The sequence below is a fragment of the Coffea arabica genome, chromosome 9c, assembly GCF_036785885.1.
Source record: "Coffea arabica cultivar ET-39 chromosome 9c, Coffea Arabica ET-39 HiFi, whole genome shotgun sequence".
In the NCBI taxonomy this organism is placed as follows: Eukaryota; Viridiplantae; Streptophyta; class Magnoliopsida; order Gentianales; family Rubiaceae; genus Coffea; species Coffea arabica.
Window position 1 is genome coordinate 43060738 of NC_092326.1, and position 26755 is coordinate 43087492.

Below are 26755 nucleotides of genomic sequence, written 5' to 3' on the forward strand. Positions count from 1 at the left end.
CGCGTGACAAAGCCCATGGCGATGGAAATAGTCAAACTAACACTACTACTACTTTGTGTGGCTTGATGCAATCAAATCAGATTTGAAGACTTTGAGATTGAGAAAAATTCCAGTTTTTTATTTGAAAGTCCCATCTGTCTTTTGTACTAGTTTGCAATTAACTAACTCCAATGTGGTTTTTTTTTTTTTTTTTTGGGGTGGCAAGTTGATGTTTTTTTTTGGTTTTGGGAGGGGGTGAAGGAAGAGCAGTGATATGCTTCTGAGAGAGGAAGATTAGATGGAAGGACCAAAGTCGGAGGGGCAGTGAAAGAGAGTTGTCCGCGATTCTATCAGGTTCTGAGTGATAGCGTAGAGCGTTAGGAAGATGGAGGGAACAGGAGACAAAATTCGATTCTCTGATTGATTCTCCCATGCCCCATCCTCTCTATCACCGTCATCCACCAAACAAGACGCCGAATCTATCTCTTCAGTTCCCTCGTTTCTGCCTCCCCTCCCCTTCCCTTCTGCAATTGCCTTTGGAATGAATTATAGTTCTTTAATTTTTTTTTTTTTTTGTAATCGTAAGCAGGGCTGTAGTAAATAGCAGTTGCTGCGAATTGATGACCCCGCCCCGGTGGTTATAGCAGAGTACGGTGGTAGCTAGGTACGTAATTTATTTAATTAATTAATCCCGACAGCGGACGACGTGTCAGAGGGTGCGAGGAGGAGTGATTTTGAGGATCTCTCTCTCTCCCATTCCCATACAAACAGCGGATTCGGGTACGAGTGCAGCTCACCAAACTTTCCCCTTTCATTAACGGTCGCCAGCAGACTTCACTTGGCTTTTGAATCCATTCCCCTGCGTAGCAGCAGCACTCTTTTATTTTTCTTAGGAAGAAGAAAGAAAGTGCTGAATCAACTCCTCCTCAAGGTCAATATAGTACTTGTCGCATACCAGGTGGTGACTGGGGGACAAGCACATACTTCCGTGGTCCATTTCTGTTAAAAAAACACCTACTGTCTAGTTTACACCACAATTTTGACCAAATCCATCCCGGGGTGGTTGTATGCGTTTTTCCAGTTGCAAACTGCAACTGGCCAACCAAGCAGTCCTAATTGATTCTTCTATTTATGGTATGGCCAGGATATGCCCGTAACCTTGTGTTGAGTTGCGGACGGACCGTAATTCACGTATTTTTTTTTTTTTTTTGAGAATAATTGTTGTATAACTATTCTATTTTATACTAAGGGTGCGTTTGGTATCCCATAGAATTGGGGTTTAGAATTGGAATTGGAACCCCAATTCTAATTCTTGTGTTTGGACGCTGCATTTTCCATAGAATCAGCATTGAATTCTAATTCCAAGAGGTTCCAATTCCACAATCTTAATTCTTTGCCGGACCAAAAGAATTCTAATTCCAATTCCACAGCTGAATTCCTAATCGGGTCGACACGCGGGTCTTCTTCTGGTAAAAACTCAAAAATGGGTCAACAACAAAACGGATGGAAAAAACACAAATCTCTCTCCTTCCCTTTGAATTATCGATGGCCATATCAGAAGCTCTGATGGAGCATTCTTCGTCGTCGCCGCCGCCGCCTCCTCCTCCAATTACGCTGAGATAGAGGCACTTTTGCTGCCGCCTCCACCCCTCCATGCCCCACTCCCCGCCTTTTGCACAACTCAAGTTGAAATTTTGGGGTTCCAATTAGTTTCTATCAGTCTTCATTGATAAATCTCAAGGCCCTGCCGCCATTGATTACCAGTATGTTAACTGTTCTTTTATTCTTATATACTGGTTCAGTTCTTAATTTTCTTATCTGGGGTTGTTGCAAAATTATTGTCGATTATGAAAATACAGCTGTTCTAATTTTCTATTTTGTGGATAATATGTTAAGGAAGGGAGAAATGGTGACATGACTTATAGCCAGAGAACAAGGCTTTCACGCATGAAATTATATTTTCTCAGATGACCTACAGGGTAGTCTGCAAAAAGATTGATTTGTGAAGTATGCTTGAGAAACCTAAGAGATTAACAGTTTGATTTTTTACGTTTAACACTTTTCTGCCTTGAATACTGAATATTTCTCAATTCAATTCCTTTTTCTGAATATGGATGCTACTGCTAGCCTGTGTTTCCAATTTTGGGGTTCCAATATATAACTATGTCCGGACTTTTCTGTTTCTTTCTTTTGTTTCAGTGTGCTGGAAAATCCTTACCAGTAGAAGCTTTAAGTCACTAGAATAAGTTTAGGACATCTCCAAACTATTTTGTGCACATAAGTGATGATCTTAGCAACATCTCCAAATTGCTTTTGCAAAAAGGTTCCGTCCAAATAAGTCAGCATAAGTTCTTCATTTAGCATGTGTATGGATTTTTCTGGTGCATATTTGCCTCTCACTTTTAGTTCTATAATGCAGTGGCTGTTGAATCTATTCTTAAGAACATGACATTGTGATGTTTTTCTGGTGCATATTTGCCTTAGATTTGCCTTACATTGTGCACATTCAACTAACTAGAACAGTTGTCCTGCAGTTCTTTGGTGTATGTTTCTGTATATAATCATTGGCAAGTAACAAAAAGTAAGGTGTAAATGTGAGTGGATGGTTCTCTATTTCATAAGGAATTGAATGCTATCTGATCACCCTGGTAGCCTAAATCAAAGTTTTAACTAGCTTTGGAATGTAAAATAGGAAGCTACTTGCTTAGATGTCTTTCACCGTAATGAATAGATTGCAGAGAAAGTCTTTCTGTACGTTGAATAGATTGCAGAGTCATTAAAGGGACTCAAGGTAAGAGAAAGTAGAAATTGTGTAAAAAAAAAAAAGTAACCATTTGAAGAGAAATCAAAGCTATTGAAACTTTTTCACACTTCAATCATTTAAATCATTCACTTTGTCTACTATATCTATGGTATATGCCCTGTCTACTTTTGGTTAGTATAGTTGATTTCTCATTCATTTGGTTCGACTTCTTCATGTTACCAAGTTCAAAGCAGAGATAGTCATCCGATATAGCAATTGTCGTGCATAACTTCACAATTTTTAGTTTGCCTGCCAATTGCCATGTCTGTTTCCGTTTCTATATTTTCTAATACAGGTTATCCAGTGTTTTCCATATTGGTATGCATAGTTGGCTATTTTATTATCTTCCTTTCACGATACTAAGAATAATATAGTGTAAAATGAGAGTAACTGGTCCCTATAGTATAGCTTTGATTAGCAGCAGGTTCTGATAAAAAAGCAGAAGTCACAATAATAATCAACGAGCAGGGCCTAATTTTCAGCCTTTTTCTTCTACTTGGTATATATAATCCGATCCCTACTTTTAATCTCTGTTTACCATAGTGCAGTAGAGCTTATTAAAGCATATGATTAAAAATTCAAGTACGGACATCCTTTTCTTTTTCTTATGCATTATTTTGCATGGAACATGGCATGATTGGGGATATTTGCAGTGATAGGTATAGCTGTAATTTTTGTTTGAGAGTTTTCCAATAGGTAATTTGGTCTTTTGAATTAATAGCTAGTTTGGCATGATTTGGTCTTTTGACTTACCTTTTCTTATTGTTGTCATGATTTTGAATTGCAGAATTTGGATATTGACATGGATAAAGAAGGAGACGAGCAAAAAGCAAAAAAGAGAAAAGTGGTAGTTGCAAATTATATGGTAACAATAGCTACATTAGTAGTTTGGTGGCATGAGAAACATATAGTAAAGGAGCCTTACTTGGACTTTAAAGTAGCACGTGAAATATATCTAAGGCGTCTTTATTATGGAAACAATAGAGTTTGTGTAGAGCAACTTAGACTCAATAAACATTGTTTTACTGTTTTATGTACAAATTTAAGAGAGCATTGTGGGTTGAGGGATACTAGAAATATTACTGTTGAAGAAGCAGTTGCAATGTTTCTCTATGTTCTTGCTCATAACTTTAAGAATCGCACTGTCAATTTTAATTTCATAAGATCAGGTGAGACAGTTAGTCGATACTTTAATATAGTTCTATGTGCTATCATAAAATTGGGGAGACACTATCTTATCCAGCCTGAAACGGAAATGGAAGGTTACGAGCATGAAAAGTGGGAATGGTTTCAGGTAATCAATATTTTTTGATATTTGTTAATGAAGATAATATCTACAAGATTCATCAACTTATGATATTTTGTTTATAATACAGGATTGTCTTGGAGCGTTAGACGGTACTTATGTTAAAGTACATGTTCTTCTTAGAGATCAAGGAAGATATAGGAATAGGAAGAATGAGATAGCAACAAATGTTTTAGGTGTATGCTCCCGTGACATGAGATTTACATATGTATTGCCTGGATGGGAAGGTTCTGCAGCAGATAGTAGAGTTCTACGGGATGCGTTAGTTAGATCAGATCCATTAATTGTTCCCAAGGGTATGTGACAATTAGATATCAAGTGTTTTTTTTTTCTTTTAACTATAAATGAGTAATAATTTGTTGTCTAACATTACAGGCAAGTACTTTCTTGTTGATGCGGGTTATGCAAATAGCTCCGGTTTCTTAGCTCCATATAGGGGAGTTAGATATCATCTTAGCGAGTGGTCTGCTAGTGGGAGCAAGCCTCAAAATTTTAAAGAATTATTCAACCTTCGACATTCAATTGCTCGAAATGTGATTGAAAGGACATTTGGTTTGTTCAAGAAGCGGTGGGCCATTTTGAGAGATGCATCTTTTTTTGATGTTAAGACTCATGTCATGATAATTAATGCATGTGCCATCCTTCATAATCTTATTCGAGTAGAACAACCAAATGACCCTTACTTGGATGAAGTTGATGCTGAGATGCGAAGAGTACAACATGAGGTTGATGATGAAGATGAAATGGAAGATGAAGATGAAGAAAATGGAATGGAAGATGATGGTCCAAATAATGATGGTGGTGTAAATGCTGTTAACGAGAATCGAATTCGAACAGTACAACCAACTAGCGAGTGGACACAATTTAGGAATGCTTTAGCACGAGCAATGTTTATTGACTATCAAATTAGACAAGGCCATCATGGAAGTTGAAATGCTTTTCTTTCTCTTTTTTTTTTTTTGGCTAAAAACACTTTGTTTGCGTATTCATGTATTGAAATTTCTTGTAAGGTACAAAACTCAAATATTTATAATAGGTACAAGTTATGACTTTCCTCCCAATTCATATCATAGAGTAGGTTTTTGATTTTCTAAAATTTAAAGTTCTTAACTTTAAAAAAGTATCAAGGTTTTAACTCGATAACTATTAACTACTTCTTAAGTTAGAATATACATTTATTTTTTATTTAATATAATTTAATTTTTTTTTAAAAAAGAATTTTTTAATTTTTGCAAAAAAGGAACTAATTTTTTTTCTTTTAAAGCTTTAGTAACAATTAGTTAAAATGCAAGAAAAAATAAATTATTAAAGGTACTAATTGGTTTTTTCCTTAAAGCTTTAGTAACAATTAGCTAAATGTTCAAAAATTATTATATAGTAAAAAAAAAGAAGTTTTTTATGTAAGGAAATATTAGTTGAAAACAATTCTAATTCCTAATGAATTCTTTTCTCATACAAACAAAGAATTTGGAATTTCAAATAAATTCCGTATCAATTCTATGTATTTCCCAAACGAAAGAATTGAAATGACTTGGAATTCCAATTCATAGAATTCCAATTCTATAGAATTTCAATTCTAATTCAATTCTAATTCTGTAGAACCAAACGTACCCTAAGGAAAGAAGAGGATGACATGGAGTGGTAATTTGGAGAGAACTAAATCACCGTCGGACCAGACACACGTGTTTTACTAGGCTCTGAATTTTTTTACACATTCACTTAATAATATGATAATCGATGAAAGGTAATATTCGGATCTTGACCCTCCAACCTATCAAGAAAGCTATATTAATGCTTTGGCGGTGGCAATTCACGTGTTTTCCACTCCCCTGAATAGACCCTCTCTGCGCGAGTGTGTGTGAAAATGTCGTCAAAAGTACACAAAAGGGGACCCCAAAACCAAACTGCCGGCTCCCTCCCACCCAACTGGTCTGCTGACGCTGCCTCCTGACTCCTGCTCCTATATGAAGTAGCAGCGGTATTACCACTCTACTGCTAAACTCACTCCAATTTCCAATTTCCAATTTCCACACACTGCTAGCAGCAGCATTTTTGTAGAAGTAGTAGTACTCGGCCCGACCGGAGGAGAGAAGAAAAAGAGAGGGAGACTCGGACGGAGAGAGGCTCCTTGCACTCTCTCGCATATCTTGCTTCTACAAGCACCATTCTGATATCCTCCTTCACACTTCTTTCTGCTGATTCTCTCTCTCTGTTTTTTTTCGTTCTTTCCCTCTCAACTAGAGTATTTATTTCCTTCCCTTCCAGACTCTCAAAAAAATAAGCAGCCAAACCAAACAAATGGCTAATCTCAACGGGACAACCTCGGATCTGAGGACGACTTTCTTGGGCGTCTACTCTGTTCTCAAATCTGAGCTCTTGAACGACCCTGCTTTCGAGTGGACTGATGATTCTCGCCGGTGGGTCGATCGGGTTCGTCCTCTTTCTTACCCCACGCCTCATAAAATGTGTCAGCTTCTCCCTCTTCTTCTTTTTCCTACGTCTTATTCCAGGATCATTCGACAATGTTGACCGTCATTTGCTAAACCGATTTGCGATGTTACCAATAATGCCTTCTCAACATCAAATTTTGCGTCCTTTCACTTTTCATGTTCTCTTGCTGACCTGTGATTGGAGTTTCTCTAAAAACCCGTCATTTTCTTTAAGCAATGCATTTCCAATGATCAGAACAAAGCAAAAGTCCGTCTCTTTCTCGGTGATCATAATGCCACTCGCTGGATTTTCTTTTCTCTGCTCTATTTGGTCCAGAAATTTCACTGACAAAGAAGAAGATATCAAACTCAGACAACGGACACCTTTTATTTATTTATTTATTTTATATTTTCGATTGCCATCGATCGCGGAGGCAAATCAAGTTTCATAGCGTTAAGGAACGGCATAGGTCTTTGTTTGATGATGTTGTTGTTTTCTCCATCAACATATATTTCCTTGTTGTTTGAGATGCCTTGCTCATTCTTTTAAGGAACAAATGGCAGTCTTCGTTTTCGGATGCTGATTTCCAACTTCTCCTTTTAGAAACTTGTGTTGTTTCACAAAGTTGTAACATTAATGATTTCTGAGATCATTGATTTGTAATTCTATGAATTCCCTAAAAAATTCTAGTGCTTTTGCCCCACCAGCGTTAAGATTCCACTTAGCATGATACCCTGCTGATTTTTTTTTGCTGTCACTGAGCTTTATGCTATTCCCCTTTCACTATGCTTAGCTTTTTTCTTGCTTTACCGTGATTCCGTTACAAATTGACTTCTTTTTTGAAGCTTAATTTTGATCCATCTTGGGGGTTGTCGAGAATTTTCCATGGATTGGCCATCCGTTCCTCATTTTCTTTTCCGTTCCAGTTACACGTCAAATTGCAGCAAGAACCAATCTTTTTTATGTTTTGCTTTGCCACAAAATAAATGATGAAAATTTGCTCTCTCTCTCTCTCTCTCTCTCTCATGTGCTTGCACTTACATTTGCGTCTGAGCATATCCATCTTCAGAAAATGCACTTCTTTGAGTACTTGCTTTAATTTCTTATATTTTTAATTATGATGCAGATGCTGGACTACAATGTTCCTGGAGGTAACTGTTGATCTGATCACTTGGGAGTTATTACTTATCTCTAGATGGCAAAGCAAAGAAAATGACAAAGAGGGCCAGTGGTGGGGGGAGGGGAAGGGAGTTGGCAGGAAGGCTCTGTTTGCCTTTTTCTTGTGTGGTGATTTGCAGAAAACCATTTTTCCCTGAAATGCTCCAAAATGTATTCCGTTTTGCAGGAAAGCTGAACCGAGGTCTGTCCGTCGTTGATAGCTACAAGCTGCTAAAAGAAGGAAAGGAACTAACTGAGGATGAGGTGTTTCTTGCTAGTGCTCTAGGGTGGTGTATTGAATGGGTAGGTCAATGGTAACCTACTTTTCTTCTTACTTTGATAAATAGAATTCATTTAGTTGCTGCACAGTGCAGAGCTCTGATACTCTTGAGTTTGCAAAATTTACAGCTGCAGGCATACTTTCTTGTTCTCGATGACATTGAGGATAATTCCCACACTCGGCGTGGTCAACTTTGTTGGTTCAGAGTGCCAAAGGTTTACTTCAAGGATGAAAAAGATTTACATAATTCTTCATTAACTCCAATAAAGTTCTTTCGTGAAACTCTTTTTCTTTTAACTGCAATTGTTAGGTTGGTATGATTGCTGCAAATGACGGTGTCTTACTCCGTAATCACATCCCTAGAATTCTTAAGAAACACTTCAGAGAAAAGGCTTACTATGTAGACCTTCTGGATTTGTTCAATGAGGTAAACCAAGTAAAACATGGACCCTGCTCCATTCAGTTAAACTGCTATTGCATTCTAATGTCCATCGTAGTTTTGAATTGCAGGTGGAGTTCCAAACTGCTTCAGGGCAGATGATAGATTTGATTACTACCCTTGAAGGAGAAAAGGATCTATCTAAATACTCCTTGTCACTGTGAGTAGATGAATCTGCCTAACTCTTTCATGTTCAAATCCCATACACTGGTTGCACTTGTTACCTGCAGTTAACTTTCCGCAAAAAGGAACTGATTAACCTACCGCCAATTCTTTCTATTTCTGGTTTTTGGGGAACCATCAATGTACTAGAACGACATGTAATATTCTGTATTCCATTTGAAAGTATGGGGTTTTCCACAGAGGAAAACTTCTTTCATCCAGCAATCAGAATTAGAGCTTTTTAACAGGAGTTTTCCTCTTTGAATTTATTATCCTGGTATACATCAGAAACGGTTATACTTTTTTTTTTTTTTTTTTTTTTATATATATTACATCTGGGCTCTTTTTCATATCCTCACTCTAGGCAGATGGTATTGTATATTGTGTTGCATTAGGTCTCATCATGTTGTAAATGCTTTTTGTTGACAAACCTGAATTTCAACTATGTTAGGCAGTGGTATTAGGTAGTTTAATTTGTCCACTACTGTATCATACATGCACACATCTCTATTAAGTATACAATCCTTATCGTGGGAATGGTGATTTTCCACATTTGGCTGACTTTTGAGCCTGCTTTGAATTATTTTGGATGATGTGAGATGTAACATATTGTCCTCTGAACTAATATTTGTTTTTCATGCAGCCACCGGCGAATTGTTCAGTACAAGACTGCTTATTATTCTTTCTACCTTCCTGTAAGCTAATGTCTACGTTTTCAATGATTTTGCCCGATGAAATAGAGTGATTGAGATTCAAAAGTTTGTCAAGGTGGATAACAATCGTTTTGTTATTATTTACCAAATAGGTTGCATGTGCATTGCTTATGGCTGGTGAGAATTTGAACAACCATATAGATGTAAAGAACATTCTGATTGACATGGGAATATACTTTCAAGTTCAGGTAAATACTTGTTTGTCTGACGCAATCCTCTACTACTCTCAAGAATTTTATAATTGATGCAGTTCTAGTGAAACATGTGTGGACAAAGTTCTTTTGAAGTTACCTTTTGGAAGGGATGGGAGGTAAAGAGGTGAAAATTTTGTATTATTTTTGTCTTTTTTGCTCTCTCTCAATGGCGGGGAAGGGAGCTTGAATTAGGGTATCTTGGTTACCATTGTCAGCATACCTTCCCATCTCTGAAGGATTTCGAAACAACACTTGTTAATTTTACGATGGTTTGTCAAGGTCAAACCATGTCTGTAGGAGCACACTTTTGAATGTTTCAAAGTTATTCGTAGCAGAATACTACTGTTTTCTATTCAATCAGTTACACCTTACAGTCCAGAACATGCCAAATGGGAAGTTATATTGCGGACTGGATAAGCGTCAAAGGTTTCACTTCACATACAAAACATACATGCAAACACTTGGCCAGAAGATTTTTCTGACTGTGTTTTCACCCTGTCAGGATGACTATTTGGATTGCTTTGGTGAACCAGAAAAGGTTGGAAAGGTATAAACATTTCCACAAATGAATGCCATTATATTCAGAGTTTAATGCTCTTATACAACTTAGCAACTTACCAGCTGGGATACCTTACTTCGTCCTGTTGTCACAGATAGGAAGTGATATTGAAGATTTTAAATGTTCTTGGTTGGTCGTAAAGGCACTAGAAAGATGCAGTGAAGAACAGAAAAATATTTTATTTGTAAGGATGCATGCGTTATTTCTTGGCAATTTCTCTGCTTAAAATTTAGGATTCCCATTTAAAGCTGTGTCCACTGCCAGGCGCACTATGGAAAGGCAGATGCTGCTGATGTTGCAAAAGTCAAAGCCCTATACCACGAACTTGATCTCCAGGTTTGAGCTTGGATTCTTTGAATATGTTCTCAAGATTATTCTCTCATTTAGTTGTCAGTTACCATTAAATTGTTGTGGTTCTCATTCTCGGATTAGCTAAAATTATTATTAATGTGTTTTTGGAATTCAATTTGCAACTCTTTTAGGGCGTGTTTGCGGAATATGAAAGCAAAAGCTATGAGAAGCTGACAAGCTGTATCGAAGCTCATCCCAGCAAAGCTGTGCAGTCAGTGCTGAAGTCATTTTTGGGAAAGATATACAAGAGGCAGAAGTAGGAAAGGGATATTCCCACAAAGAGTAAAAAAAGCTCGACGCGCACACGCTTTACTTTATTCGATATGCAAAAGAGTCTTTTTGGCATTTGGTATCTAATTGCTGTTGTTTCTTGTTGATTAATAGTTTCATCAGCTTCCACATTATTATTATGATTATTATTCTTTTTTTTTTTTGCTTGTTGTTTTGGCTTTGACATCCTTGGCAAAGGGGATGAACGGTATGTAGAACACAGACGAGATGTGAGGCAGCATTTATTGAGGCAACAATGAACGAACCTTAAAGTTATTCATCAATTTGTCTTCTCAAATGACTGAATTTTCGTGAGCGTACTGTTTCCTTTCTGTGTTTTTTTTTAAAGAAAAAAATAAATAAATATGCAAGAAGGTTTTGAAGAAAACTGCAAGGCCAAGTTTTAGAATGGTGCTCCTTCCATATCCATATGCCTGATGATGATCAAAAGGAACTTCTTCGTCTTTCCGGTTTGCATATCCTACGTATTTCTTTCAAAGTCAAAGTCATTTGCATCAATAATAATTATTGTATCCTGAGAAGACTGCAAGTCTTGCGCCTCAATTTTCCAACCTGAGCTGAGGGGAGCTTTTGTGGAAAGAGGAGTAGGATTCAAGAATCCTTTGCAATTGCAAGCGCTACTACCGCATATCATCATCAGATACTTTTGAAACCGCAAGTAGGATATATTCTTTTTTTTTACGAAAAATTGAACCTTGGCTTCAAGTTCAACACGACGGTTGTTTATTTACGGTAGTCGGAGGAACGGATTCCATGAAAGCAGCAGTAGTGCTATTAAGTATTAATTATTAAATGAGAAATGAGAGAGAGAGAGAGAGAAATTATTAGATGAGACATTTGCTGGAGTGGTGGCAACAAAGTCCACATTGGCACCTAATGTCCGAGAAGGTTTAGTTTTACGCCCCCCATTGACCCCAGCCCTTCCATAGACCATTCAATTTTTCCAGCCTCCCCGTGTTGACTTGTCTAAGCTCTTTTCCTCTTCCCCTTTTGGGCTGCTGTGTTTCGTTATGTTTTAAGTATCTTCGACCACACACATGACACAAGGACTGTTCAACATTCACACACGCCCCCCCCCCCCCCCCCTTCAAAAAAAAAAAAAAAAAAAAAAAGTCCTCTATTGAACGCGTCAAAACAACGCATTAAACGTATCGTCTAGAATAATAAGCCTTTTTGGTCAAAAGCACAAATCCATCCTTACTTAATACTACTGATTTAATTTAAGCAGTGATGATGATATTATTATTATTAAGTTAGACCTTAATATTATTATTATATTGTACTACTAGATAAGACCGTATAACTGCAACGGAAATTTACATTTTGTTTTTTAATTTTTTTCCTTTGGGCGACACATACCCGAGACAAGAATTGGGAATTTTTCATTCATGTTGTCTAAACTGAAGACAACATATAATAATTCAAGAATGGTTTAGTTTTAAGTGGGGCATGGATGGTAAGATTTGGTGTATGGAGGATCATTCATTCATGGATGGATAGTTTATTACTTAGTGTATTTAATTGCAGAAAGTCCGAAGATGTCCGTGAGGGCGCGTTGTTGTTAATTAATTTGGTAAATTCCAAATTCGCAATCCAACCCCCAAAGTCCCAACAACAAAGAAAAGGCCACAATTAGAAAAGTCCACATGACGACTTCTTCTTCTTCTTGTGAATTAGGAGGATTAGGAGTAACAACAACATTTCAATTCATTCATTCATCACTAGCATTTTCATCTCGCTACTCTAGACATTCTTCTTCTCGCCCGCTTTCTCCTCAAAAATAACCCATTATATTCATTCTTCAAACCTTACCCAATAAAGAATTTGATTTCTCTTCCCCCTCTCGAGGAAATAAAGAATTTGATTCAAAGTTCAAACAATACATACGTTAATCCCTTTTTCTGCAACCTTTTCTTGTTTTCTGACGTCCCAAATTTTTGATCCCCTTTTTGGTTACCCATCTTCTGGCGTTCCGTTTATTTGTTCTGTTTTTTTTGGTTTCCCTTTTTGGTTTCCTGAGGTGTACTAGTCCCTCCACTTTCCTGTCCTCTTTCATTCTCATTCAGTTGAACACCATTCATATGTGTTATGTAATTTTTCTTCAAAACACTCCAGCTAACGAAAATATGTCAGCTTCCTCTCCTTTTGCCAGCCCTGTTTCTTGGTTTTGTCCGAAATCATAAGTAAGCATATACTACCAGCATATGTCAGTTGCTACTATCGAAAATTTCTTTCTTTTTCCATGTAAAATATGTGAGACTCCACTTTTTGGTTGTTGATCAGAGCCCATTTCTGCTGGCTGTACTTCTCTATCTCACGCATGCTACTACACAATACTACATAAGAAGAAGAAGGGGAAAAAAAAAAAAAAAGTTCTGATCTTTTGATATTGTAAGAATTTGTTCAACGGCGAATACAATTAGAATTGGTCGGTTGAGTTAGTATTGGTTGAGCTCAGCTAGTCAGCTACAAGGATTGGCGGCATTGAGAATTTCGATTCTCGTCGGCAAGTATGAAGCTCTTGGTGCGCGTAATCGAAGCCAGGGATATACCACCAATGGACCCAAATGGGTTCAGTGATCCGTACGTGAAATTGCAGTTGGGAAAGCAGAGGTTCAAGACCAAGGTGGTTAAGAAGTGTTTAAATCCATCCTGGTGTGAGGAATTTGCCTTCCGGGTCGATGACTTGAAGGAAGAACTTCTCATATCTGTGTTGGACGAAGATAAGTACTTCAACGATGACTTTGTTGGGCAGATCAAAGTCCCTATTTCTGGAGTTTTCGATGCTCCAGACAAGTCCCTTGGCACTGCGTGGTACACCTTGCAGCCCAAGAACAAGAAAGCCAAGAACAAGGACTGCGGTAACTAATCTCTTTTTCTTTCTGGGCTCCTACTATTTCTGACTTTCTTATGATCCTATGTTTTGCTTTAGTGCTCAATTTGGCATTTTTGGTCTTCAATAGCAAAGATGAGGTAGTTGTCAAATGTTAAAAGCTAAAAAGTTTCCATTTTGGCAAGTTTGGTGTGATTGCCAATTGCAACCGGGACTTCGATAGCACTAACACTGTTGTTGTGTTCGACTAGGTGAAATTCTTCTGACAATATGTTTATCGCAAAGCAATTCGTTTGTGGATTCGCAATCTGTTGGTGATAATGGCCCACTGTCAAGGAAGTACGCTGACATGACAATGGGTTCTCCCTCAAGGCCTGCTAATGGTCCCCCGAGATCACCTTCGCCAGTGAGATTAGAAGAAGCTGCCCCTGCCCCTTCTAAGGAAGAAAGGTCACATGCCCAAACTTTTGCTGGTCGAATTGCTCAAATGTTTAACAAAAATGGGGATACAGCACCTGCCGCCACCAATAAAGTTCCTGACGTCTTGGAGCCATTTGAAAGTGCAAATTCGGCGGATGATGAAGACAAGTCTGATGACCAGCCCTCCTCAAGCAGCTTTGAAGAACTTATGAGAAGCTTGGAGGCGAAAGAGCAAGGGGGCGACATTCCAAGCAACCTACCTGGGGGAGTAGTTCTAGACCAAATGTATGCAATTGCACCTCATGAGCTGAACTCTTTACTCTTTTCACAAGATTCAAACTTTTTCAAATCTGCGACGGATATGCAGGGATCCACAGAGTTGCGGGTAGGGCCTTGGAAGTTTGAAAATGGTGGTGAAAACCTTACAAGGACGGTTTCCTATATTAAAGCTGCAACTAAGTTAATCAAGGCTTTGAGAGCCACTGAAGATCAAACTTATCTGAAAGCTGATGGCAATACTTTTGCAGTTTTCTCGAGTGTGAGCACTCCAGATGCTCCATATGGTAGTTGTTTTAGGGCAGAAGTGCTTTATTGCATCACTTCAGGGCCTGAGCTCCCATCAGGGGAACAATCTTCTCGGTTAGTTGTGTCATGGCGAATGAATTTCTTGCAGAGCACTATGATGAAAGGTATGATTGAAAGTGGGGCAAGACAAGGTATAAAAGATAGCTTTGTGGTATATGGGAATTTGTTATCTCAAACTGTGAAGCCGGTTGATATGAAAGACGTCAGTACTGAGAAGGAACAGGTTTTGGCATCTCTAAAGGTGGAGCAACAGTCAGATTGGAAACTGGCAGTCGAGTATTTTGCCAATTTCACAGTAATATCTACTATTTTTGTAGGGTTATATGTCTTTGTGCACATTTCTCTGGCCATGCCAGGAACAATTCAGGGGCTTGAGTTTGTTGGATTAGACTTACCAGATTCTATTGGTGAATTGGTTGTCTGTGGAATATTAGTTCTTCAAGGAAAACGGGTGCTGGAATTAATGTCGCGCTTCATGCAGGCCAGGGTGCGAAAAGGTAATTCAGTGCGCCAGAATTGCTATTAAATTCAACAAGCATGAAGTATTTGGTAAAGGAATTTTTGAGGTCTCCATCTGTCAACTTCTAGTTGGCAGCTGGTTTGCCTTTAGCATCAAATGGCTTTGCACGTACTGAAGAATTATTGGCTTTATAGCTTCTTTATATGTTCCATTGTTTCTTTTGTCTTGCTGGAATTCCTCAGTTGAGTACTACCTCTTGTAGCTTTTTCTGCTGCATTGCAACGTCCTGGTCATATTATTCTTTTTGCATTAATGTTCTTTAAAGCCAAGATTTTCTTTCTCAAATTTTAACTGCAGGCAGTGATCATGGAATTAAAGCACAAGGAGATGGTTGGTTATTAACTGTTGCCTTGATTGAGGGAAACAATTTAGCAGCTGTTGATTCAAGTGGTTATTCAGATCCATATGTGGTCTTTACATGCAATGGGAAAACGAGAACGAGCTCAATCAAATTCCAGAAGTCTGATCCTCTGTGGAATGGTATAGTTGTTTGTTTCTCTGTAGCTTTTATGTCTGTCTAAATCGTCATATCTGCAGTAGGTATGTTGATGGCAGTATATTCACTCGATTAAACTTGGTTGTTGCACCTCTGGTTGCTTGCAGAAATATTTGAATTTGATGCAATGGATGAACCTCCATCAGTGCTGGAAGTGGAAATTTTTGATTTTGATGGACCTTTTGATGAAGCAACCTCTCTTGGGCACACAGAAATCAATTTTCTGAAATCTAATATATCGGATTTGTCTGACGTTTGGGTTCCTCTCCAAGGGAAGTTGGCTCAGGCATGCCAGTCTAAGTTGCATTTAAGAATTTTCTTGAACAATACAAGAGGTACCAATGTTGTCAAAGATTTTTTATCTAAGATGGAAAAGGAAGTGGGAAAGAAGGTAACTTTTTGTTTGGTCTTCCATTATTTACTATTAATTTACTTAATGGATCAGATTTTATGGTCTTTTTGATTCCATTCTGATGCTGTAAACCAAATCTTCTCTAGATAAGATTGCGGTCACCTCAAACAAATTCAGCGTTCCAAAAGCTTTTTGGCCTCCCACCGGAAGAATTCCTCATCAATGACTTCACTTGTCATTTGAAACGCAAGATGCCCCTCCAGGTAGTTCTTCAGTCTCTTTCTTCTTTCTTTCTCTTTCCGGTTTTATTGTGCAATGGAAATATATGATTTGGTGTAGTTTTCATATTTAATGTGATATCACATTTTTAAGATCGTTAAGGGTATGCATACTTTATTTATCAGCACCTTCATGGTGTTCAGGCATAAAAATGATGCTTTTGATGTTCATTACTTTTTTTGGATGTTGTCTTATGTCTTGCAATCTTATTGTTCAAATGTAGGGCCGTCTATTTTTGTCTGCTAGAATAATTGGGTTCCATGCAGACCTATTTGGACACAAGACAAAGTTTTTCTTCCTTTGGGAAGACATAGAGGACATTCAAGTTGTTGCTCCTACTTTGTCTTCAATGGGTAGTCCTATTGTTATCATGACGCTGAAGCCAGGCAGAGGCTTTGATGCAAGGCATGGTGCAAAGACACAAGATGAGGCGGGGAGACTGAAGTTTCATTTTCACTCATTCGTGTCATTCAATATTGCAAACAGGTAATTTCAAGTATTAGATATAGTAAGAAATGACAGTGAATATTAGTTGTGTTGTTTTCTTGCTTATTCATTTTTAAATTTTTTTGATTGATTTCTCAATGCCTTTGAGCACATTATCAAATTTACTCTCTGATTTCTATATGCTTCCTTTCGGAATCATGTCATTTCTGGCATGTGCGGGGAGAGATAGGCATTTCTGTTACAATATTGAGGCAATCATTCATATTGGGCCTGATGGACATTAAGATACCTTGGAACTTCCTATTTTCGTCCAAAGGACCCTTCACTCATACTCATGGGTGTATCAGTCCAATTCAAAGATTTCCATATATTTATGGGAGATGCCTAGAATCAGTTCTTTCTGTTTATTTGGGTGTCAAAGATAAGAGTTTTAAGTGGCCAACTGAATAACTTATTTTATCACCTTCCCGAATAGATCCGACCATTTCTAGTGAGGTTATTATGTTGCCTGCAATTTGGTTGACTACCCTCTGAGCAACTACGAGATTATTTTGGATCTCTCTCTAAAAATTTCTATAGTACAAAAACTTGGGAGATTTTTGTAGCTGATTTTAGTTTTCTCTTTGAAAATGAGACTTATTTTCAAAGCAGCTACATCTAGATATCAGCCTCAATCTTTAATATGTTGACTTAATTCTCAAAGTATTGGAGAATGAACTGCTAACCAAGATCCATGAACATGATCATGGGACACTCGTCAACTTGGTGGACTTGGTTTTCTTGGATAAAGTAGAATGCATTAAGTTTTTAAATAACATGCATTTAAAAGCAAGGAGCTCACTGTTTTTACCTATGGGTGCATTTGGTAATAAATTTATGTGTCCTTGTATATGGTATTTGGCTCTGTAGTGTGAATGCACTGTTTTGTATAATACAGAGTTTTATTGCAATTTTATGTTCCCCATATAATGTCAAGGGATCATCTTTATTTTATCCCAAGAAATCACGTGTGCACCAAGCAATTTTATGTTCCCCCTATAATACATGATGGTTGTTGGTTGAATACTTATATCTTTTACATGTGCAATTATCATTCATCTACTTATTGATTGTTGCGCCAAGCAAATATTGGACTACAACAGAATGAGCGCCCACCATACTTATGGAATCCTAAACTATCAGTGTTAATTATTTAGTATCCAAGAGTGTGTACGAGTTGTGGTGTCCTGACTGATATTTGAACTGACACTTCTTGATCTTGTTTTTTGGATGTGTCTGCTTGTAGCTCCTCTTAAAGCATGAAACTTTATCATGTTCTCAGCTCACATGGATCTTTTAGAATTTAAACCACAAATCCTTGCTGCCATGGTTTTTGGATTTTACGGAAAATGCCCTCATCTTGATCTTCACTTGACCTGTTCTTGAAGTAATGTGAATCTTTGCCCTCCCCCCCCCATCCCCATCTAATGTTTGTTCTTTCTGGTTTCATTTGGCTCATATCTTGCTGGTCCATATGTAAATATACGACTTTTTACGGGTTTGATCTTTGGATGTCTAATATTTCAAACTATTATGTTTGAAAAAAATGCATTTATTCGCGATGCTTCATTATTTCAATAAGAAGCTACCTCTCGTATGCTTGCACAAATTATTGACTTTGGTGATTTGACAGACTGGAAAAATGTGCTTCATTTTTTTCAAAAAGGAAATTTAATTGTGGATTGACTTTTTACTCATTCAATGTAAGAACCTGGAATCCAGTTCGTTGGGTGTCTGACTTCCTAGTTGGGAGATGAAAATGGATTTTGACATTAAACATGTGCTTAACTAGTTATGCATTTTCTGCCGAATAGGACAATCATGGCTCTGTGGAAGGCGAGAGCCCTGAGCCCTGAGCAGAAGGTCCAAATTGTTGAAGAAGAATCTGAGACTAAAAATCTCCAAGTGTCTCAAGAAACAGATGAAGATTCTGAATCCAAAAGCCTCCATGCTGAAGAGACTGGGTCATTCTTGGGTGTTGAGGATGTCAGCATGTCTCTGCTTTATTCTTCTGTTCTTTCTATTCCTGTAAGTACATCTCCACCTTTAGCTTAAGACGCTTCTAAATTCTCAAACATTATGCACTCATCTGGATCACAAAAATTCATGTGTTGGTCATTTTCAGATGAGTTTCTTCATGGAGCTATTTGGTGGTAATGATATTGATCGTAAAGTCATGGAAAGGGTTGGTTGTCTTAATTATTCTTACAGCCCTTGGGAGTCTGAAAAGCCTGATGTCTACCAAAGACAACTTTACTACAAGTTTGATAAACGCATTTCTCGTTATAGAGGAGAAGTGACAAGCACTCAGCAGAAATCTCGTCTTTCGGAAAGAAATGGTTGGGTCATAGAAGAGGTTATGACCCTCCATGGAGTTCCACTTGGTGACTATTTCAACGTAAGAACACTGCACCTCCAAGATGCCTGCTTGTTCTGTTGTGACCTTTCTTTGGGTTTCTTTATCTTCATTGCTCAAAAAGCTCTCTGTTAATGTAATGTTTCAGCTTCACATGAGATACCAGGTTGAGGATGCACCATCAAGATCCATGGGATGCAGTGTCCAAGTTTATTTTGGATTAGCATGGTTGAAATATACAAGACATCAGAAAAGGATCACCAAGAACATTCTTGTGAATCTGCAGGAGCGGCTACTGGTGATGTTCAGCGTACTTGAAAAGGAATTTGTTACAGGGAGATAGATGAATGTTTGTATGAAACCTGTCGGCAACAATTTTGTGTTATTTCCAGGGGGAGTAAATCTTTCTGAAGGCCTTCCCTTCCACTGAGTTCTCTCGGCGCAGTATGCTTAAACTTGCTGCTAATCGTATCAGACCCGAGCTAAGTTGATATCTCGCGTGGTCATCGTGGAGATGTTTGCTTCCGGAGAGCCCTTGCTTCATGGGCAGGGTATAGCTATAGGAGAGCATACTCAAAAGGAGGACTTGCGGTTGGTATTTAGTTTCTGGGTGAAAATATTTTTAGTGTGAAATAGACTCAACTCTCAAGAGAAGACTGACTCAAGGAATGGTCCTGGGGGCTGGAACCCAGGTATAAGTTGGTTCTGGACATGGTGGAAATTTTTTAGTTCAAGCAGATCCTCGACCTTTATTATCATTATTTGTTTAAATATGAGTTGGGAGATCTGATTTACAACAAGCAGTTACCACTAAGTATGAATTGTAACATAATGCAAGTGTGATTGTATCAAAATATCCATTCTTTGGTTTAGTCAGAGTGTGACACCTCTGATCAGTGTCTGATTTTTCATTGTAGATGTGGACCATTTAAGGTACGAATGTTCATTTCATTTTGTTAATGACACTAAATGCCCCATTGTCTGTACAAGCGATGGTTATAGACCTCTAAAGTTTAAGCATAATTTAGAAAGGCTTCCTTCATGTAGTTTATAAAACTGCATCGACTGCCATTGCTAGCTCCCACTGCAACTGCTACTACCGAGTTGATAGAGGGTAGTTGTTATGGGGTTTCATACAAAGGCTCGTTGGGTTCTGAGTCCTTTCCTTATTTATGGCCCTCTCCTTCTCCATAGTCCAAGCAGGATAAGGATTCAGTATAATTGTGTTTTGTACAGTTTCATTCGATCATTATACACATTTAAATTTGAGGTGTATAAATATATCACTTTTATTTCGAATACGATAATATAATATAATTGTACGCCAAATAATGTAAAAAGTACGATAACCAAATCGAATCACATTTGACCATAATTGCATTGGCCCCTCTCCCATTCATACAAGTTTGATTACCACGATGCATAATGTATATAATTGTATATCAAATAATGTAAAAGGTATGACAATCGAATCGAATCATATTTGACTGTAACTGCATTGGCCTCTCTCCCATTTATACAGGTTTGATAACCACGGTGCGTAATGTAAATAATTAAGATGAAGTTTACGAATGCTAGTATTAGAGAGAGAGAGAGAGAGAGTGAATATGAAAATAACACAAACATCATTATGATGCACACAATAGCTACTATACCAGTATATGCTGTTGTCCAAAAGATGGTGATGAGAGATAGCTGGTGGGGTAATTATTATTCATTATAATTTGTATAAACATTGGGAGAAGGTGAATGTTATGAAGACAAAATCTCAGGTGAAGTCTGTGAAAAATAGCACTCTCTCTATGAGTATGCAGTATATGATATTTACAACGAAAAGGCATAAAAGACTAGACAGAGATACATTCCCCATTAAGTTAGAGGCCCAAACAAAACGCAAGCCGAGCCCCGTCATCCTCTTCCTTTTATATCTTCAATCCGCATCGGACTCGGCCTACGTCTGCTGTTGTCGTCGTCCACCCACGCTTCCCTTCATTCATGTCTCAAATCTAAGTGATAAACCCACCACCACACCACCTGTCTGTCAATGCCATTAATATATTAAATTAACCAAAAAAAGAAGAAGAAAGAATTTTAAACAAAAATCTTCCTGCGCTTTGTTACAAGTTTTTTGTTTTTTTGGGTGGTATCTTGTTGGGTCCGTCTGGCTGCTCGCCTCTTGCTTCTGCTTCTTCATCTTCATGTTGAAAGAGAGGCAGTAATAGGTAAATCTTTCAATCTACTCACTTTTCCCGGGGGCTGGGGGAAAGAGGGCATCTTTACATGGTCTTACTTAGTTGCTTCATGATTTCCCGTATTCAGTTTGAAGATCATCATCCTTTTTTTTTTATATGTGTATTTAAGATCATCATCTGAAATACACATATAAAGCTCTATGCTTAATTTTTGGGATTAACTTATACGTAATTTTTGGTTTTTTTGTTTTTTGGGTTGAAAAGGGGGGAGGGGGGTGTGGTGGTGGTGGGGTGGCTTTCTGATTCCCATATGCTACCAGAAAGAATAAATGCCAAAAAAAAAGAAAGAAATCGAGCACCCCTAATATCAAAGTTTTAACCTTATCGCTGTTTTTGGTATTTTTGCTGTTAGTGCAGGTGGTATTAGGCGGTAAAGATTTCAAAGCTTTTCCAGGTGGCATTTGTTTCTTCTGTTTGTTTGCTGCTAGCAACCTGCAGTTTGTGCAGGCGATCGATTTGCTCCATAGGTCTTGATTTTGTTGCTTACTCTCTGATAGTGTATGCCCTCAGTCTTTGCGTCTGTTTTCCGCTTTCAGTCCATGGAAGTTTTGGTGGTTGGGGTGGGGGTGGGGGGCCGGGCGTAAATCTCATCTGTAATTTGTTCATTGCCGACGACCTTAGCACTATCGAGATTCTTTCTGTAGATTTACAGTCTTAATATGGTTTTTCTGAACTAGTAGGTTTTGTCTGGAAGCTTTATCCGAGTCAAGTGAAGCGCCTGTAGACTTCAACATCTGTTTGAAGTTCTGTGTGTGTGTGTGTGTGTTAGTTGAGGATGCTGGAGCGCTACCATTTACCTAATATCTGATTGAAGTGTACTATTTCTTAAGAAACTCTGTGCAAGAACGAACAACGATTACAATTCTTCAAGAAAATGTATGGGAGAGCTGGTCTTGATCGCTTCAAGAAGGCTCAAACTTCGGAACCATTTTCTGTCAGTGTGAGTAATTCTTCTGCCAATGCTAAATCACCCACACAGCCTTCCAATAAACCACTTGCCAGCCCTTCTGCTTCCAACTCTCAGCACCACCTAAGCCAGTTCCATAACCAAAACCCTGGCTCCCAGAAGCCTCTACTGCCGGATGTTGCACAACCTGTACCCCCAACTCAGCCAGTGACTCAGGTTGGAGGGGGCCAATCAACTTGGCAGCCCCCTGATTGGGCAATTGAACCTTGTCCTGGTTTTTATTATCTTGAAGTCATCAAGGATGGCGAGGTTCTTGATAACATCCATTTGGATAAGCGGAGGCACATATTTGGACGGCAATTTCAAACTTGTGACTTTGTGCTTGACCACCAGTCTGTCTCACGGCAGCATGCTGCTGTCATTCCTCACAAGAATGGAAGGTACACAACCAACCACCTTCACATTGTTATGGATCATTTGAATTTGATTCAATTTCATGGTTTTATCATGAATTAGATGAAAATATAATGTTTTAATATATCTTAAACCAAAGAAAGTGAGGAGCACAGTGTCCTTACTTTCTGTGGATCCTCACAATGAGATGATGGTTGAACTGTTTCAATGTGCGTGCCTGTTTTCTGTCCATTAAAGATGGCCAATGTGAGGCCAGTTATTTTGTTTTTGCTAACCTGAATCAACCATTTGAAGAGAAGCCCTATTGGGCAAGGAGAGGATAGGGTAAAATAAAAGCTTCCCTTAGTTCAACAATAATTTTCTGTCCACAGCAGGCACTATTGCCACAAAACCTTGAAGGGCTCCACTTGCACTATATTCTCACTTGACTTTTTAAGAATTAAAGGACCTACCCTACAATGATAAGGAGTAACTTCTGAGGATTCTGCATATGTGGAAAGCATATGAGTTTCCAAAATCTACTGCTTTTCTAAGGTAAGCATTTGTAGTCATTATGCAACTCAAGGAGGATACTATAAATGTGACATACCCGACAAATATTTATGGAGCAGCGGCATTGATGTAGACGAACAAGTCAAGTGCAAAATTTTGACTAGTTTAACCCATCTTGGGAGAGAGTATATAAACAGTTGAATGTCTGAGCAGAAAAGCATGAAACTTCTAGGCTAGACTAGTATCAATTTAGCAGAATGATGAGTCCTCATAAATTCATATTTGGTATCTTTGAGAAGAGAGGTGCCAAAGATTGCATCTTTCACACTTTCAGTGGTTGGCTGCATGCTTCGATTCTGCAGTCAGAGGGGCTAAAGGCTCTCTTCCACCTTTATAACTCGTTTTAGGAGCTTCTGAAGTGTCAAAAGCGGCAAATCTCTCATTCTCTCTCTCAAGCACAGTTTGTTGCTTGCTCTGCCTTCTATTAGTTTTTGCTTCCTGGTAATCAAGATTTAAAAGGCATGGCTAATAGTTGGAGGGTTTGCTTTACTTCCTTTTCATTTTATATCTTATGGCCATGGTTTTCCTAGTATCTGTGTCACTTGGACACCGGATAGTTTGAACTCAAATCTAACAAAGTATGATGTGTATGAAGCTAGTATCTATCATGTATGAACATGGGGGGCTGGGTTCCCTCTGGAGATTGTTCAAGAGCATGATATTTATGTGTTATACTTAAAAATTTCAATCTCATTTGGGTTGTGTGCCAATATACTTGCTCTATACTGTCCTCCAAATATGTGACTGCTACTTTCTTGGATATCTTAAGTCATTTAGGATGCTGTTAGTTTCATCAATTGCTGACCTGACATCTAGGTGAACTTTTGGAGTATTTCCCTCAATTGTTATTTTTTTGTGCAGCATATACGTGATTGATTTAGGATCTGCACATGGCACATTTGTTGCAAATGAGCGGTTAACCAAAGATTCCCCTGTTGAGCTTGAAGTTGGGCAGTCTTTACGGTTTGCAGCATCTACGAGAACTTATATATTGAGAAAGAACAATGCAGCTCTTTTTCCGCCACCAGTACATCCTTCAGATATTAATATACCCCCACCCCCTGATCCTTCAGATGAAGAAGCTGTTGTGGCTTACAATACATTTCTAAATCGGTATGGGCTGGGCAAGCCAGATGAGTCTAAATCTTCTGATTTTGATAGCTCCTTACAGGGGAAAGATGAGAGGGCAGCTAAAAGAATTAGGAGAACAAGAGTGGCTTTTAGAGATCAAGTAGGGGGAGATTTGGTTGAAGTAGTTGGAGTATCGGATGGAATTGACGTAGATACGGAGCCTGGTCCACTGGGTGTTAAAGAAGGAAGTCTTGTTGGGAAATATGAATCCCTTGTACAAATTACGGTGATACCCAAAGGCAAGGAACAGTCCTCCTCGAAAGAAGTCGGTGTTTCCCAAGCGGGCGTAACTGAAAAACTTAAGCAAGTTCTAGACAAGGTAAAAACTCCTGTAAGGAGTGGGATTTATGATGATCTCTTTGGAGAATCCTTTTCCGGTAAAGTTGGTTCGTCTTGGGCATTTTCCTCCGCTATATCTGGTGAGACGCAAGCATCTCCAGCCAGTGAGATTGAAGGGACAGCTGATGCTGCCTCTGGTGGAGAGCTCGATAGTAGCTTAAGTGCGGTTGACAATGAGGTTGATGATGATTTATTTGGCTAGCTTTTTGGCTAAGTTTTTTAATTTTTTAGCTGATGAGGAGGTTTTTTTCCTTCTGTAAAGGGACATTTTTGTTGTACTTCGCTGTTAAATATCCTTTGTTTTGCATCCTCATCCGAGCTTCCAAATTGCACTTCTTGAAATTTTTGATCTCTCCCTCTAACTTGAACCTTTATGATTTGAAGGAATTGTACTGATCAATTGTTAAAGCTTTTAGTTAATTAGAGCCTTTGAACCCATAGTTGAGATAAATGTTTTTCTACTGCTAGCGATCTACTGATTGCCCTGGTACTCGCGGTTTCTGCCTAATTGTTGCTAGGGTAATTGTTCCTTCGTAGCATTTCGGTGCTGCGTTTTACTAGTGGCCCATGAATGCATGCTGTAGTTTCTTTCTGAACCTTTATTAAGGTCGTATCCCATTCCCGCCTCCTCCAGCAACACTGTGCACGTTTTCAGCGGGATCATTGCAATTTCCCAGGGCAAAAGATTTGGTGCCGCTTCCTTGATGATCATCATGTTCATGGTCAGCCATTTCCTCTATCATCGCTAGAGACTCTTCTTCAATTTCTCTGGCCAAAGCCTGTTGCTCATACTTAGCACTCCAGTGGTTAGCTGCAGTAACCCCGTGTTGGGTGCAAAGAGTAGTACTGGAAGTTGGAGTTGGAGGCAGCATCGTAGTCTCAAACGCATCGAAGTCATGTAAAAAAACCTGGCTAGTTCTGGCGAAACAAGTCTGAGTTTGAGGTGGAGGAAGTGACTCGTTGATGTTAGCGTTGTAAAGGTTGAGCTGATCATTAATGGCTAAAACGGATTCGACAAGGTTGGCAGAGCCTCCTCCTCCTCCTCCTCCTTCGGGGAATGCTGGCATTACTTTCTCGAGTTCATTAAGATCGAGTAAGAGCTTGTCAAGGTCAGCGTCGGTGAATTTACCAAACCTCCTGCTGCTGCTGCTGCTGCCGCTGTCGCTGAGATCGTCATCACCATCACTATCTCCCTCTTCTTCGGCAAGCCGTAAAATGGGATCCATGATTTTGTTGAAAATGAACAGCGCTGGATTTGGAGATGAAGCAGGAAGACTTGTTTAGCAACCAATCTAAATTAAGCCTCTCTTAGTTTAATTGAAGATTTAGATGGAGGACAAATGTACGCGGTTAATCAGATGATCATATTATTGATACCCCGGCCCTATCCATGCAGACAGCAAAAGAAGAGATGGAAACGTGAAATCTCCAATACTTGACACAATTAATAGTAGTAGTCATACTTCATCTTCTTCATGATTTGCAAAAATGTACCATATATTTACAGTTTTACTGCAACGTACAGCACTAGTGAGTTGTGAATGTCCGTCCTGGCCAGTTTGGGATTTTATATGTTCTGTGGTAAAAGTAGTGCTTACTGTTCTTTTCCTCTCCTCTCTGGAGTCTGTGACCATAGTACATGTCTTTTGCGTGAGCCAAGCAAGCAGTACCATTTAATTTGGTGTTCAAATACATCTGGACTTTTTGATGCTTGGTTCCTATTTTTTAAATTAAAGCAGAATTTTGGAAACGCCTCAGCATTGTTTTGCAAATAAATTACTACTTCACCTCTGGTTGATGTTTTACTTTTAACTGACGACAATTACTCAGAAAACTGACAATAATAATAACCTCAAAAAATAAAATGTGACGAACAGAGGTTTTTAGCCTTACACTTCCCAACTTCCACATACAAAGCAATAAAATGTTCTCGAATTGCTTAATTACAAAAAAAAAAAAAAAAAAAAAAAACCTTGTTCTTTTCACTTTGTTCCCCTATGATTCTCCAATTTGAGCTTCTTCAACTCAATGTAAACAGACAGATCGCATTGTGCTTCCAATTTAAATATGGACTCTTCACACATTTTGCGATCGAAAATAAAAGCCTCAAAAACACTACTTATTTGTGGAAGTAAGAAGTTGAAAGTTTTGATCGCTCAAACACATAT

The 26755-nt window shown here is 38.5% G+C and overlaps 4 protein-coding genes across 5 annotated transcripts; all 4 read left to right on the forward strand.

Annotated features, from left to right (window-relative positions):
• Window positions 1-844: 844 nt before the first annotated feature.
• LOC140003742 (protein ALP1-like) lies at window positions 845-5149 on the forward strand. The gene is made up of 4 exons (XM_072064960.1): window positions 845-1742; window positions 3570-4076; window positions 4159-4384; window positions 4464-5149. The coding sequence occupies exons 2-4, from the start codon at window positions 3585-3587 to the stop codon at window positions 5018-5020; spliced, it is 1275 nt and encodes a 424-aa protein (XP_071921061.1). The 5' UTR covers window positions 845-1742; window positions 3570-3584; the 3' UTR covers window positions 5021-5149.
• A 934-nt stretch (window positions 5150-6083) lies between these two features.
• LOC140014399 (farnesyl pyrophosphate synthase 1-like) lies at window positions 6084-10807 on the forward strand. The gene is made up of 12 exons (XM_072065235.1): window positions 6084-6518; window positions 7645-7669; window positions 7864-7979; window positions 8085-8171; window positions 8267-8383; window positions 8467-8555; window positions 9201-9252; window positions 9363-9458; window positions 9967-10011; window positions 10118-10207; window positions 10288-10359; window positions 10506-10807. The coding sequence occupies exons 1-12, from the start codon at window positions 6387-6389 to the stop codon at window positions 10632-10634; spliced, it is 1050 nt and encodes a 349-aa protein (XP_071921336.1). The 5' UTR covers window positions 6084-6386; the 3' UTR covers window positions 10635-10807.
• Window positions 10808-12232: 1425 nt separating this feature from the next.
• Window positions 12233-19981, forward strand: LOC113708618 (C2 and GRAM domain-containing protein At1g03370). The gene is made up of 9 exons (XM_027231141.2): window positions 12233-13526; window positions 13750-15000; window positions 15321-15503; window positions 15627-15910; window positions 16018-16134; window positions 16374-16636; window positions 18451-18664; window positions 18762-19034; window positions 19141-19981. Exons 1-9 carry the CDS (start codon window positions 13178-13180, stop codon window positions 19333-19335), a joined length of 3129 nt encoding a protein of 1042 aa, XP_027086942.2. The 5' UTR covers window positions 12233-13177; the 3' UTR covers window positions 19336-19981.
• An 866-nt stretch (window positions 19982-20847) lies between these two features.
• Window positions 20848-24900, forward strand: LOC113707621 (protein phosphatase 1 regulatory inhibitor subunit PPP1R8 homolog). 2 transcript variants are annotated; one of them, XM_072064764.1, is made up of 3 exons: window positions 20848-21214; window positions 21602-22591; window positions 23979-24900. In XM_072064764.1, exons 2-3 carry the CDS (start codon window positions 22119-22121, stop codon window positions 24787-24789), a joined length of 1284 nt encoding a protein of 427 aa, XP_071920865.1. In that variant the 5' UTR covers window positions 20848-21214; window positions 21602-22118; the 3' UTR covers window positions 24790-24900. The 2 variants fall into 2 exon arrangements, with proteins under 2 accessions (XP_071920865.1, XP_071920866.1); XM_072064765.1 differs by having other exon boundaries at window positions 21925-22591.
• Window positions 24901-26755: the final 1855 nt, after the last annotated feature.